This window comes from Rhinoraja longicauda, chromosome 2, assembly GCF_053455715.1.
Source record: "Rhinoraja longicauda isolate Sanriku21f chromosome 2, sRhiLon1.1, whole genome shotgun sequence".
In the NCBI taxonomy this organism is placed as follows: domain Eukaryota; kingdom Metazoa; phylum Chordata; class Chondrichthyes; order Rajiformes; family Arhynchobatidae; genus Rhinoraja; species Rhinoraja longicauda.
In genome coordinates, this window is record NC_135954.1 from 77573896 (window position 1) to 77590054 (window position 16159).

General features: G+C 40.1%; 1 protein-coding gene across 1 annotated transcript; it reads left to right on the forward strand.

The window, feature by feature from the left end:
• Positions 1-3125: 3125 nt before the first annotated feature.
• On the forward strand, positions 3126-13477 carry macc1 (MET transcriptional regulator MACC1). The gene is made up of 4 exons (XM_078428729.1): positions 3126-3228; positions 3833-5880; positions 12976-13164; positions 13265-13477. Exons 1-4 carry the CDS (start codon positions 3126-3128, stop codon positions 13475-13477), a joined length of 2553 nt encoding a protein of 850 aa, XP_078284855.1.
• The last annotated feature ends 2682 nt before the right edge of the window (positions 13478-16159 follow it).

The following is a 16159-nucleotide window of genomic DNA, read 5'->3' on the forward strand; positions in this document are numbered from 1 at the left end:
ATATGGGCAATCATTGTAAACCTGCACCATACATTTGCATTATGTTGAAATGGTTTCTGTGTATTTATTTTTGTGAGCAGCAAGTTGTGCAGGAAAATAACTGCAGATGCTGGTACAAATCGAAGGTACCACAAAATGCTGGCGAAACTCAGCAGGTCAGGCAGCATCTTGGAGAGAAGGAATGGGTGACGTTTCGGGTCGAGACCCTTCTTCAGACTGATGTGAGCAGCATACCTGTTACTTGTGAGGTTCCTGTGACCACTTGTAAAATTTTAATCTACATGTTTATTGAGACTTTGTCTTCCACATTGAGATTTATTAATGTCAAGTTAAATTCAATATTTTCATTCAAATTGACTGGACCACAAAGCTCAAGGCAAGTCAGCAGGTACCAGAGTAAAATATTGTAATGCAGGAAATCTAAAATAAAATATAAATGCTAGAAATACTCAGAAATCACCTGTAAAAACCCCCCCAGAGAACCTAGTTAGTTCCACTTTGTCTGCTATTTGTCAGAAATAACAAGTTTAAGTAAGCATGTTACTTCAGCTTTCAAATATTATTGGAGGTGGTAGATAATATTATCCATTCCTTTATTAATCTGGCTGCAAATTAAGGGGTCACCTATGACATTAATGCTTTGAACATAGCACAAGACCTTTTTTCGATGTTCAGCATACACACCAATATTGCAAGTTTCCTCACAGATCACAGAATTTTTATGGTATTCAATTCCATGCAATAATTTGGACTTCCTGCTGGAGTGACCGCAGGCAGTGAGAATGGGCCTGCACCTGTCCTCCACTATACCCTGAGTACCGGCACACCACAGCGCTGTGTTCTGAGCCCCATGTTCTACTCCCTATTCACACACGACTGTGTTCCTGCATTCGACACCAACACCATTGTCAAGTTTGAAGACGACACAACGGTGATCGGGCTGATCACCAACAGTGATGAAACAAAATACAGAGCGGAGGTGCTCTGATAACAACCTGTCCCTAAATACCACCAAGACCAAGGAGCTGATCATCAACTTCCGTCGGTCACACAACGGGGAATACGCCCCGATCTTTATCAACGGGGACAGTGTGGAGAGAGTGTCCAGCTTCAAGTTTCTGGGCACTCACATTTCGGAGGACCTAACATGGTCCAATAATACTGCTGCACTGGTCAAGAAGGCACAGCAGCGACTGAAAAAGTCTGGTCTACCCCAACAGCTGCTGACGACCTTCTACCGCTGCACCATAGAGAGCATCCTAACACATGGCATCCCTGTGTGGTACCCCAGCTGCACGGAGGCAGAGAGGAAAGCTCTTCAGCGGGTTGTCCATAGAGCTCAGAGGACCATCGGAACACAGCTACCAGCTTTGGAGACAACACACGATGCCTCAGAAAAGCCACCAGCATCCACAAAGACCCACCTTACTCACCGTCATCCCTTTGGTGCTAATGGAAGATTTTTAAAGTTATTCACATTTTAAAGTTTAAATCTATCTCCTAGTGAGGGGGGTGGAGGGAGGGAGGGGGTAGGAGGGAGGATAAGGGGGGGTTGAGGGGGATGGAGTGGGGGGGAAGGGAGAGGGGGAGGGAGGAGGTGAGAGGGGGGGGGGGGTAGGAGAGGGTTCTGCACCAATGCAGGAGAGGTTTGGGCCCAACGGGTCCACTTGGTCTAGTGCTTTACTAAAGTCCATGCAGCCAACATCCACAGGCCTCACCAATAATCTTTGTCATTTCCTCGCAAAACTCAATCAAGTCTGTGAAACAGGACTCCCCTCCCCCTCCCCAACCAGAAAGTAATGCTGACTATCCCTAAAATGTCAATGTTTTTCCGAATGTCAGTAAACCCTAATCCTAAGAATTTTTTCCAATAATTTCCCAATAAATGATGTAAGGATCCCTGGTATAGAATTTTGCTGGACTCTTCCTGTTGCCTTTTTTAAACAAAGGAACACCATTGGTTATTCTCCAGTCTTCAGGGAACTAGTCTGTGGTGAGAGAGGATGCAAAGATCTTCGTTAAGCCCCCAGCAATCTCCTCGCTTGTCTCCCTTTGTCTCCTGGGAGAGATCCCATCAGGACTGAAGACTGGCCGAGCTTAATGTTTTTCCAAGAGACCCAAGGGATACTTTCAGGCAATGAATTCCTTGCTTTTCATATGAATAGGATTTTTTTGGATGCCAGTAAATACAATTGAGTTCAGTCATTGGCAAAAGTGCTCACATAATCATAGATCCAGGGCCTGAAGTTCAGTCTGCTGCATGTACATTTAGTTTTTTATATACTATGTGAAATACACTATCCTTACTAGGGTTCTTCATTGTTTCTAAATCCAAGATTCAGCATTACTTTATTTTATGGATACTTACAAGGAACAAGTGAATCAGATGCAATACTTGCTTTATTAAGGAATTACTAATTTGGAATAAACATAAACAAAGGATTATATATATTAAAATATTTTTAATTTTTCCTTTTATATTTTTCCTCTGACACGCTTTTATTAAATGATCAAACGGGTAAGCCCCAAATTTAATTTCAGTCCAAGCCTACGATGAGTGTAAAGGCCAGAAAACTGATGCCTAATCTTTTTTTTGTTCATTCATTCACAATTATCTTGGTTTGCTCAACAACAGATGGGTTGGGTCAGGTCATGTGATGTTTTAGCTTCTAGTAAAAATACTGGTCTTGATTGTAGAATACTGAAGCTATGCCATATTATTCCAGCTTCTGTTTGCTTAAGTAATTCAGTACCTACTCAACTGATAATGAATATTTGGATGAACTGCAGCATGCAGTTTAACTGAACCAGTTTAACTGATCTCAAACTGCAGTCCTTGCATTGCATAAGTATGGGTTTTGCAATCGTGGTTGTGCGATGGAATTTCACTACACTGCATAAGTGACAATAAAGAACCATTGAACCATTGAATTTCTAACAGTTTTCTTGGAAAGTGGCAACAGAATTTATCTTTGTAAGTTGTATGTTTGTATATCAGATTGCTCCTTCTAATAGATGGGAAATGCTTGTGAGGAATATGTAATATTTGGCTACGTGTCCATTTTTGCCCATTACAATGAAAAATAATGTTTACCATTTTAACTTTGTTTGCAGAACCAATCAAAATGGCTGTCAAAACACATTCTCCCAGACATGCACGCAGCAGGTCAGAAGGAACACTGATTGACCTGGATGAAAACCCATCAAATACTCACGTATTTTTAAAAGGTACTGAAAATGATACACTGTAGAAAACCCATCAAATACTCACGTATTTTTAAAAGGTACTGAAAATGATACATTGTAAAATAATTTCTTGAGCCTATTCTGGTTTATTAGGTAGATTCATTTACTGTTGCTAGAATGTTTAGCTGCAGAAATTTAAATTCCTGCTTTTTTTTCCAAGGTGCAATATGTACCAATCTTGGATTGGGTAGACTAGGTGTTTTTATGTCTCTTTTTCACTACACCCACAAATTTGGCAAAATGCTGATATTTTCTCCCCCACCAGTTGAAAGCTGTTGTCAGCAAACCTGCAGTCAGCATCTGCAACTCTTATCTGTGTCTTTGTTAATCTATTTGAAGACCAGGGCTCTATTTTGATTGGCACAAAACAATTTGTGATCTATTCACCCTGTTAGGCCAGGACTGTGAAAGCTTCAACATCCTGGATATAAATCATTGTAAACAGTCATTAGTGTTCATAATTATTAGTGTTCAGTATTATTACTCTTGATTGTCTTGTTTGTGTTCCACTTTTTCTTTTGGCATTTAAGTACCCATTCATATTTTTCACTCTTCTGCATTTTATTTCTGTCCTTATCCTCTATAGATAACAACAGTTATGGACTAGAGCCTGATCTACTGCAAGAATGGGATAAGCTAATATTTGACCCTCCTAACCATGCTGTTTCTCAGAGCACAAACCCATTTTGGAATGGTCTGTCAGGATCTAACCCATTTTTGGATGACATTACCAAAGAAAGTGAATGTAAAATAGTAAACCCGTCGCCTACATTAAATGAGAATCCACTATTACTGTTTGAAAATCAGTATGCAGAGTCCATTGGCTCCTCAGCTGATGGATTGGACATTGACCACCTAATCTATATTGGAAGACCATTTGCAAAGCAGCATGGAAGGTGGAAAAGTGCATCGGATATTTTGGATTTTTCAAACAAAGAAGTTGTTCCTCAGAATAATCGTCCAGTGAGCCAATTTATGGCTCCAAACTTGGAATCTTTTCAAAATGACAGAGAAGCTTACAAAACGGCATGGTTAAACCACAGACAATTAACTAGATCGTGCCTTGATTTGGATAATGTAAGTCAAAATCCTGGATGGGGGCAGACCCAGGCTGTTGAAACGCATATCGTCTGTAAGATGGACCATAAAGGGGGATCGCTTCATTTGCCTGAATCGGACGTAAGTGTCCATATACCTGAAGGTCATGTTCAACCTGGTGAAATCCAGGAGGTGGCTATTAAGTCATTGATTGAACCACCTCAGGTGCTTAATAATGATCTTTGTACTACTATTGGTCCACTTCTGGAGCTAAAACTGAGCAATTTCAACACCAAAGATTTTATCTCTTTGGAGATGAAAGTCACAGCTGAGGTGAAAACTGATCCTATGAGTCAAGTTATGACTGAAACTCTATGCTTCTGTAGTGATGCTAAAGAGGGCCCTTTTGAGAAGGTGCATAATATCTATATATACAAAAATGTTATGCAAGTAAAACTGGAAAATCTGAGTCCTTGTATGTATGTTGTTCCAGCAATTGAAGCAAAAGCTCTTCAGCCTCCAGCAATGACAGTCTGGGATTATCTGAACAAGTCGATTACTATTGGAATTTACGGCCCCAAACACATTCATCCAGTTTTTACCGCAGTTTGCGCAATCTTTTGTCACAATGAAATCCCGCAGAGATTTACAGATGTGAAGAAAAACAATAGAAATTTGCCACCGGTTGTTCTTCAACTTTGGGGAAAGCATCAATTTATTTTAGAGAGGCCACAAGATCTTCAATTTTTAATTGTTCCCGCTGACACAAAGTATGAAATACAGGAAAGTGATCAGAACAAGCAAATTAACAAATCCTTGTTAACAATGGGTAGGACATTTCGACAACCGTTTTCATTGACTATGTCTAAATCTGGAGAAATTCATTCATTTCAACTTGGGATTCAGGTTAAAGGTGCCAACCAGGATGTAATAACACAATTCAGTGTCCAGACACCCATGCCAACAGCTAAGTCAAATGTGAAAAGACGATATCAAAAACGCAAGGAATCGCTAACACCTATCTCTTCGAATGAAACATCATCTGTGAAGTATCGCATATTTAAGGAGAGAGAGATTAATATTATCAAGTATGGAGTGGCACTGAAACCTGTGCTCAGACAACCAAAGATTGAATACTTATTAGAATATTTTAAAGGGGACACTATTGCACTTCTAGGATTGGACAAAGTCAAAGTAATAGGTCAAACAAGGACTAAAGAATGGTATGTTGGTTTCTTGCGTGGAAAGGTTGGTTTGGTGCATTGCAAAAATGTGAAGGTGATTTCTAAGGAGCAAGTCATGGACTTTACAGATGTGAAAGTTACAACCAAGATGCTACTTGATCAAGTTACCATTCCTATTAAGAAATTGACGTACATGTATTCATCTGTCCGTGCAATCGTGACAGATAATATTTCCAGTTGGAAGCCATTTGCTGAAGTGGTTGGATACAGTGATCTCCCACTGGATAAAATCACCAGATCTCCAGCTGAGAGTGAATCGGAAAGAGTTGCATGTATACTGGAGAAACTAAAAGAAGATTGCCATGCTACCGGTAACAAGATAAAGAGAAAATTTCTTCATGAAATTATTGTGGTAAGTAGTTTTAATAAGGCTGTCATATCATTGCAGCGCACGGTATGTTTGATGCAATTTTAAGAAGTTAGTTTTCAGGCTCCTGTACCTTCTTCCCGATGGCAGGGATGAAATGAGTGTGGCCAGGGTGGTGTGGGTCTCTGATAATGATGGCTGCCTTCTTGAGGCAACGACTCCTGTAAATCCTTCAATGGTGGGGAGGTCAGAACCCATGATGGATGGGTGGTGTTAACCATGTTCAGGGCAGACATGGGCTGCAGGGCCTGTTCTGTGTTTTACTGTTCTATGAGGGACTTGGGAGAGGATGAGCAAGTTGGGCTATTTGTTTTTACGGACATTGAGTCAAATGAACTCCCCCAATGCTGCGAGGTTTCAGGAGTTCTGTGAATAGTCACCCAATGATCGAGGTCTCTAATCTTTATTGTCATTTGCATTCTTGCACATTGTGTTCTTTGCATTCTTGCCCTTTATGTTCATGCTATTCAGAACTACCAGTTCACAATGTCGTAAAATTACTTAGTGACAACAATCGTTGAAATGAATAACCTTGGAACATGAGATTGCAGATGCAAATGAATAACCTTGTTCAGTTATTTATCATGTCACCAGGTTTTCGCTAGACTTTGTTTTATCAACAAGATTCTTCCAGTTCCGCATCCTTGCACTATTGATAACTGTTTACAAAATATATTCATAAGGTTTGCTTATGACAGTCATAAAGTGCTAGGAATGAAAATTGTTCATTCATAGACCCATAGAAACATGCTTTCAGTTCAACTTGTCCATGTCTACCATTATGCCCCATCTAAGCCGGTCCCAATTGCCTGTGTTTGGTGCACATCAGCCTGAACCTTTCCCAACCATATCCCTGTTCAATTGAATTTAAAATGTTGTTATTGTACCTGCTTCAATTACTTCCTCTGGCAGCTCCTTCCATACATTCACTACCTTCTGTGAGGAAAAAAGGTGCCCTCAGATTCTTTTTACATCTTTCCCCTCTCACCTACCTATGTCCTCTAGTTCTTGATTCCCCTACTTTGGGGGAAAAGACTGCATTCATCCTATTTATTTCCGTCATTATTTTATACATCTCTATAAGATCATCCCTCAGTCTCTTGCACTCCAAGGAATAAAGTCCCAGCCTACCCAACTTCCCTATAGCTCAGAATCACAGATTCTGGCAACAAACCTGTAAATCTCCTCTGCATATCTTTTCTATAGCAGGGCGACCAAAACTGAACACAATACTCCAAATGTAGCCTTGCCAACATCCTGTACAACTGTAACATAACATCCCAATTTGTATACTCATTTCCCTGGTGAAGGCCATTGTGCCAAAAGGCTTCTTCGCCACCCCATTTACCCGTGACACCACTTTCAGGGAACTATGTGCTTGTTCTCCTAGGTCCCTCTGCTCCACAACACTCCCCAGGCCCGACCATTCACCGTGAAGTTCCTGCCCCAATTTGATTTTCAAAATTCCAACACCTTTCACTTAACTGAATTTAATTTCATTTGCCATTCATTGGTCCACTTGCTCAGCTGATGAAGGCCCAACTATAATTTTTGATTTTCACTGAGTACAATACCATTTATTTTAGTGTCATCTGCAGGCTTGCTAATTATGCCTTGTGCATTCTCATCCGAATTGTTGATATAGATGATTAACAACATTGCCCCCAGCACTAACACTTGAGGAACACCACTAATCACAGGCCTCCAGACCATTAAAAAAAAAAAAACCTCCCACCACTGTTGTCTGCTTCCTACCTCAAAGCCGACTCTGTTTGCATTTAGCTCGCTCGCGATCCCATGCAATCTAACCTTTCAGAGCAGCTTCCCAAGCAGAACTTTATCAGAGTATACAAGTAGTGCTTTCTAATTTTGCCCAGTGTTGGAAGCAGAAAAGGGCAGAACTCTATTTGGCTTAGGACATGGCCTTTGCATAATCTGAATAAATCTTTTTTGCATTTTAAACAAACATCTTTTTAGCTGTTGTGAAAATACCATCTGACGATAAATAAGGGACAATATTATGCTGTGGGCTTAAAATTGAGTGAAGAATTTGTCTTGGTTCTGGATGATGTGATTAATTTGCTATGCCCTTATTAATGTTTTGGGCAAAGCATTTTGATTCACATGTCTTTTATAGGTGTTCATCAAGCAGTAGAAATTTTCATACCACTTTGGAAACTTCAGAATGGAAGCTAAGTTCCAAATTGCATTCCTTTTAATGGAATACTTGTCACAGTGATTTTCCAAGTTTTAGGAATTCAACAGCATCTGAGCATAATGATTTTACCTGTAGTAACAAAACTTGTTAGTTTGGGTTTCAACATGTTTGTATAAAGAGAGAATTTCTTGAAGGTATTTCAAGAGCAGCAATAAGATAATGGATGCATTCCAATGAAATCCTACTGCACTTTCCAAAGACTGAGTTGACTTGTACTTCTCAACTACACTAAAAACAATTTGGAAATTCTTGAATGCTCTTGAAGTGTTCCAAACCATTGCATCAGAACAAAAGTAATTTAAAAAAATAAAAAATAAAGGCAACTTTATAAACACTGGTTATATCACACTTTCAATATTGTATACAGTTCTGGTCACCACATTATAGGAAGGATATGTGTCGGAATGAACTGCAGATGCTGGTTTACACCGAAGGTAGACATGAAATTCTGGAGAAGCTCAGCGGGTCAGACAGCATCTCTGGAGAAAAGGAATATGTGACGTTTTGGCTCGAGGCCCTACTTCAGACTGAAGTTGGGTCTCGACCCAAAACGTCACCTATGTCTTTTCTCCAGAGATGCTGCCTGACCTGCTGAATTACTCCAGCATTTTGTGTCTGTGTATAGGAAGGATATGATTGTGTTGGAGAGAGTACTGAGGAGATTTACTGGCATGTTGCCTAGTTTTGATAACTTTGAGGAGAGATTGACTAGGCTGTGTTTGTTGTTCCTGGAACAACAGAGGCTGATGGGTGACCTGATATATTGGTATAAATTATGAGGCATGAATTAGATCTCAAAAACAAGTGGTCATAGTTTTAAGGTGAGATGGGAGAGATTTAGAGGGATTTTGGGGAGGGCAGTTTTTACAGTGGTCGATATCTAGGACTTGTTTCCAGAGGAGGTGATGGGTTCATATACTATCACTGCATTTAAGAACAGACTTAGTGTGGTCAAAAAGGTTGCCATGGATGTGGCGGGTTGAAGGGCACATTTCCACGCTGTACAATTCTAGGACTGTTAAGAATAACTTTCCAAGAACAATATTTTTATTTGCAGTTTTTCGCACATGTAACATAAAACAATTACCCCCTTAAGCTTTGTGCCACAAGGGCCATGGTAGATTTCTTTTTTTTAAAGTTGAGGTGAAGTGTGGAAGAACATTTATGGATTAGTCATACAGTGCCCTCCATAATGTTTGTGACAAAGACCCATCATTTATTTATTTTTCCTCTGTACTCCACAATTTGAGATTTGTAATAGAAAAAATCACATGTGGTTAAAGTGCACATTGTCAGATTTTATTAAAACGGTATTTTTATACATTTTGGTTTCACCGTGTAGAAATTACAGCTGTGTTTATACATAGTCCCCCCATTTCAGCATACCATAATGTTTGAGACACATGGATTCACAGATGTTTGTAATTACTCAGGCTTTCAGCACCTAGTCTTTCCATCACCTTTGGAAACTTTTATTACTGTTTATCAACATGAGGACCAAAGTTATGTCAATGAAAGTCAAAGATGCCATTATGAGACTGAGAAACAAGAATAAAACTGTTAGAGACATCATCCAAACCTTAGGCTCACCAAAATCAACTGTTTGGAACATCATTAAGAAAGAGAGCACTGGTGAGCTTACTAATCGCAAAGGGACTGGCAGGCCAAGGAAGACCTCCACAGCTGATGACAAAAGAATTCTCTCTATAATAAAGAAAAATCCCTAAACACCTGTCCAACAGACCAGAAACACGCTTCAGGAGTCAGGTGTGGATTTGTCAATGACCCCTGTCCGCAGAAGACTTCATGAACAGAAATACAGAAGCTACACTGTAAGATGCAAACCACTGGTTAGCTGCAAAAATAGGATGGCCAGATTACAGTTTGCCACTTAAAAGAGCAACCATAGTTCTGTAAAACGGTCTTGTGGACAGATGAGACGAAGATTAACTTATATCAGAGTGATGGCAAGAGCAAGGTATGGAGGAGAGAAGGAACTGCCCAAGACCCAAAGCATACCACCTCATCTGTGAAACACAGTGATGGGGGGTGTTATGGCCTGGGCATGTATAGCTGATGAAGGTACTAGCTCACTTATCTTTATTGATGATACAACTGCTGATGGTGGTAGCATAATGAATTCTGATGTGTATAGACACATCTTATCTGCTCAAATTCAAACAAATGCCTCAAAACTCATTGGCCTGCTCATACTCTTAATCTGATCCCCACCATCCATCCAAATCACCATCCATCTTTAAGACCCTGCAATTAATCTGGCCCTCAAAATAATTCCATCCCTCTGGTTCCTTCCCAAACATCCAAATATTCTCCCTCTCCTGGGGCAGCAGCACCTCTGGACTGATATCTGCCCAAGAAGAGGTCAGGTCCATTTCCCCGACTATCAGTTTGAAGAAGGGGCTCGGCCCAAAACATCACCTATTCCTTTTCTCCAGAGATGCTGTCTGAACAGCTGAGTTACTCCAGATTTTTGTGTTTATCCGTTTACCCGTATTTCTCCGTTTATTTGGCAAAGTGAAAAATGCGGAAACCTTGCAAAGAGTGCAGAAAATGGACTTTAAAAACACGGAAATCCACAGAAAGCAGAAAATTCACATGCGTGAAGAATAAGGGGTGCCATTTAGAACGGAGATGAGGAAAATCTTTTTCACTCAGAGTTGTAAATCTGTGGAATTCTCTGCCTCAGAAGGCAGTGGAGGCTAATTCTCTGGATGATTTCAAGATAGAAATCTTAATGATAGCGGAGTCAGGGGGTATGGGGAGAGGGCAGGAACGGGGTACTGATTGTGAATGATCAGCCATGATCACATTGAATAGCGGTGCTGGCTCGAAGGGCCGAATGGCCTACTTCTGCACCTATTGTCTATTGACCACAGTTGTCTCCACTCTTCAGAAATCATAATTTTCATAGAAATAAATTCTATGGTCATTAATTATAATTTGTTTTCTATAAATGGTGACTGGCTAGAATATTTCCACTATTATAAATAGTTCATGTCATCTTTATACATTTTATATAATATTTTCATTAGGCTGTATTAGATAACATTGATGTCAATTATTTCTACATTAAATGCTAGACAAGTTTGCTGAGGAATTCTAACATCATAAATGAGAGTGACTGCGTATCAGAGTTGTGTAAGAAAATAACTGCCGATGCTGGTACAAATCGAAGGTATTTATTCACAAAATGCTGGAGTAACTCAGCAGGTCAGGCAGCATCTCAGGAGAAAAGGAATGGGTGACGTTTCGGGTCGAGACCCTTCTTCAGACTGATGTCGGGGGGCGGGACAAAGGAAGGATATAGGTGGAGACAGGAAGATAGAGGGAGAACTGGGAAGGAGGAGGGGAAGAGAGGAACAGAGGAACTATCTAAAGTTGGAGAAGTCAATGTTCATACCACTGGGCTGCAAGCTGCCCAAGCGAAATATGAGGTGGTGTTCCTCCAATTTCCAGTGGGCCTCACTATGGCACTGGAGGAGGTCCATGACAGAAAGGTCAGACTGGGAGTGGGAGGGGGAGTTGAAGTGCTCAGCCACCGGGAGATCAGGTTGGTTAAGGCAGACTGAGTGAAACAATCGCCGAGCCTGCGTTTGGTATCGCCGATGTAAAGAAGTTGACATCTAGAGCAACGGATGCAATAGATGAGGTTGGAGGAGGTGCAGGTGAATCTCTTGTCTAACCTGGAAAGACTGTTTGGGGCCTTGGATGGAGTTGAAGGGGGAGGTAAAGGTACAGGTGTTGTATCTCCTGCGGTTGCAGGGGAAAGTGCCCGGGGATGGGGTGGTTTGGGTAGGAAGGGACGAGTGGACCAGGGAGTTACGGAGGGAGCGGTCTTTGCGGAACGCAGAAAGGGGAGGGGATGGGAAGATGTGGCCAGTGGTGGGGTCCCGTTGTAGGTGACGGAAATGTTGTCAGATGATTTGTTGGATACGCTGGCTGGTGGGGTGGAAGGTGAGAACGAGGGGGATTCTGTCCTTGTTACGAATGGGGGGAGGGAGAGCAAGAGCGGAGCTGCGGGATGTAGAAGAGACCCTAGTGAGAGCCTCATCAGAGTTAGTGAGCACAGAAACAGGCCCATCAGCTCACCATGACCATAGTACACATGTATATTAGTCCAGTCGATCTATATTTAGTCCACACCCTACTTTACCACCTCCACCTCAGGCAATGCTCCAAATCCCAACCCCTAAAAATAGTCCCTTTCCGATTCCCTCTAAATCTCAACCTCTCACTTTTTACTTACGCCTTTTTTTTAATATACAAAGGAAAATATTTCTTGCCATTTGTCCTACATATCTCCCTCATAATTTTGCATACCTCTCTGCTCCAGGAAAACAAACCCATCCTATCCAATCTCTCCCTATAATTGAAGAAAATATTCTGATGAATATTTAAATAAGTGACCAGTCCCTCTTCCATTAAACTGGAAACATTTGAGTTGTGATTGAGAATGTTGCCATCGGGCCAGAATATACACTTTTGTATTAAAATTACTCCTAAAAGCTACGTTATTGACCTTTTTCAAATACTTTAAAATAGTAAAGCATTGAGTGAAGGCGCATGCTGCAAAAATACAAAATACACATTATTCATATGCAAATAAATATTGCAAACCTTTTATCTTTCACATCCTTTAAGCATCTGTTTGGAGCTTAATAAACTGGAATATTTTTGATTAGGATGTGAAAATAGTTATTGATGTTGCTGAGATGTTTTCAGCAGAATGCAATCATCCTTATAAGCAATATTTTTTGATCTTGAATTATTAGAGATGTATTAGATGAGCAGACCTAAGCTTAGTTATGCTAACATATTTGGCTGGATACTTTGTTTTATAGGGACTGCTGAAGCTGGATTGCCAAGGAATAGTGGTTCGAATTGTTCAGGATGTGGTTATGCTCTCAACCGCCGTGGAGCTCAGCGTTCGTTGGAGAGAGCTGGCAGAAAAACTCGCCAAACTACCAAAGCAGCAAATAGATGCATACGAAGCACCTCACAGAACCAGAAGTGGAGAAATTGGTCATGAGGTAGGATGCTAGTTTCACAAATCTACAGAGCAGATTGGGCAATTGTTTGGGATTCTTTTGTCAAAGTTTTTAATTCACAATGTAATTGTTCTTTCTGCAGATTATGTGGAAACCTGCATATGACTTTCTTTACACGTGGAGCATCCAATTTGGAGATGGATACCGGGATGTACTACAAGAACTGCAAAATGCACTGGATAAAATGAAAAATCCAATTACACGGCATTGGAGACATCTAACTGGGGTGCTTATTTTGGTGAACTGTATGGACATATTAAGGGCTGCAGCATTTCCAAGAAATGAAGAGGAATGATTTATTTATTCAAACCACTTGAAAGTTTTAAAAAATCAGCTAATATCCTGTGTGTGGGGTGGATAGAGGGGTTAGTGGAAGCGGAGTTTTCACATAATACAAATACTTGTATGATAAATATAATAGGTTGAGATTTAATTGATCTGAAAATTTGATCAGCAATTTTAAAAAAAGATCATATTTTCTCAACTATTTCCAGATCGATTCATACAACGTGACTTTTATTAAAGTCCTGCACACTATATATGGATGGGATTTCGTTTCTAAGACAGGGTGATTGCAACAATTCACCTCAATCAGATTTGTTTTTGAATTTTTACTTGATGTTACTGACATGTTGGCTTATTTACTTGGATTTATGTATGTAGATTTTTTCTTGTTTTTTCCTTTTTTGAAAATTATACCCCACCAAAATCTGAAGCTGTAGTGAACCATTTCACTCAAACATTTTTATGATAATGCTCTTGCATATTCTCCACTATATCAGGATGCTTTCTACCAAGACACCAAATATGCTCGTTGCAAACTCAAACCAGAGAGCAATAGGTTTGAAATGGCCTCCACAAAAATAAAGTCAATTTCAAATGTAGCTTTGGAGGAAATTTGGGGAACTTTGACTTTGTTTATAAGCTGTTTTCACTTTCTTGACTTGTATTTTTGCACATTTCTAACTAAAAGGGCTGTCTACCATTAAGCAATGCAACTGCCTACCATAAGAAACTGACGTGTAAGGGAATAGCTTTGATTCTTATCAAAATAATTGTGAGATGATATATTACTTTCATGTTCTGTGCTCGCCTTTATTTTAGTTAACTAGACACTAATTTTTGCTTATTTTCTGTATGTACGTTGGGATTGAATCGTATACTTTTTGTGTTTAAGTACAATGCATCATATTATGGGGGGAAAAAACAAATGCCAGGAATATCTGTTTTCTGAAATGTAAATACCTATGGAAGCAAAATAAATCACAAGAAAATTCTGTAGTGTTGGGTATAGCAGTACTTACCTGGGTTTTAAAATAAACATTTTTTCTTGCAAGTACTGTAGAACCGTTTTATAGGGGAAATTGTAACATTAACTGTTTATCAATAAAAGTGTTCAAGATGATATTCATCTGTAATTTAATTCCACAGATTAAACGGCAGCTGACATTCTCCTGACTCCTCTCCAAAACCTCTGACAACTGTACTAATCAAGAGTCTATCAATTTCCACCTTAAAAATATCCACTGCCTTCAGTGGCAATAAATTCCACAGATTCACCACCCTCTGGCCATGGCCCCATACAACTTGAGTGAGATGTCTCTCTAATCTTGTATTCAAATTTTCTTGCAGTTAATATCAATGTCCCTTCCTTTCTAATTGATTGCTGTAAATGCCTATCAATTTTTACTGATTAATGCGCAAAGGTACTTTTTAATCAGTATTCGCCAAGGCGAAGTGTGTGGAGGACAGTGAGATATTGCTATCTAGAGCAAGGAGGTGTTACATCTCTTGATCCAACATTAAGGTGGATAGATCCCCAGGGCTTGATGGGATCTATCTCAGGTTATTGAAAGAGTCAAGCGGGGAGATTGCTGGGACCTCGGACAGAGACCTTTATATCCTCTGTAGCCACAGGCAAGATTTCAGAGAATTAGAGAATATCCAATGTTGTTCCTTTGTTTAAGTCAAGTCAAATTTATTTATAAAAGCACATTAAAAACAACCCACATTGACCAAAGTGCTGTATATCAGAGCAGGTACTAAAAACACAGTAAGAAACACACATCACAGCACACAAGCACAAAAAAAAAACAGTTCAAAGGGAGCAGCACAAAACAAAAGGGAAGCCGGGACAAACCAGGAAATTATGGGCTAGCGAGTCTTACACCACTGAGATGCTATAGAGATGTAGTCTGAAAAAGGGTCTCGACCCGAAACATTACCCATTCCTTTTCACCTGAGATGCTGCCTGTCCCACTGAGTTACTCCAGCATTTTGTGTCTATCTTTGCTATAAAGATTTCATTTAAATTAATTAATTTAAAATCGTTGAAAACATTAGTGACGCAGTGGTGCTGGTTTCTGACAGGCGCGGTGATGGAGGCACCACACATCTCTGTCCTCCATACAGTTAGCAAGCTCCTCTTTTGTCTCTACATATGCGTCTTCCATCAACGTCTTCAGCATCGTCTTGTTTGGTCGTCCAGGGTTCCGTCTTCCATGGGTGGGTTCCCACAGCAGATAGGATCTACTTACATAGAGATATGATCTACTTACATCTGTTGACGATAGTCACATGACTTTTTTTGTGATGGAGGTCATGTGTTACAAGCTTGATTGAGTTTTTTGAGCAGGTTACACACATGATTGATGAGAGTAGAACAATGGAAATTATCTACATGGACTTAATTAAAGCTTTCAACACGGCTGACTGATTCTAAAGATGAAAGAACATGGGATCCATGGAGACATGGAAGATTAGATTCATAATTTAGGAGTTTAGAAGGATGAGAGCGAATCTTATAGAGGCATACAAAATTATAAAAGGACTGGACAAGCTAGATGCAGGAAAAATGTTCCCAATGTTGGGGGAGTCCAGAACCAGGGACACAGTCTTAGAATAAGGGGAGGCTATTTAAAACTGAGGTGAGAAGAAATCTTTTTCACCCAGAGGGTTGTGAATTTGTGGAATTCTC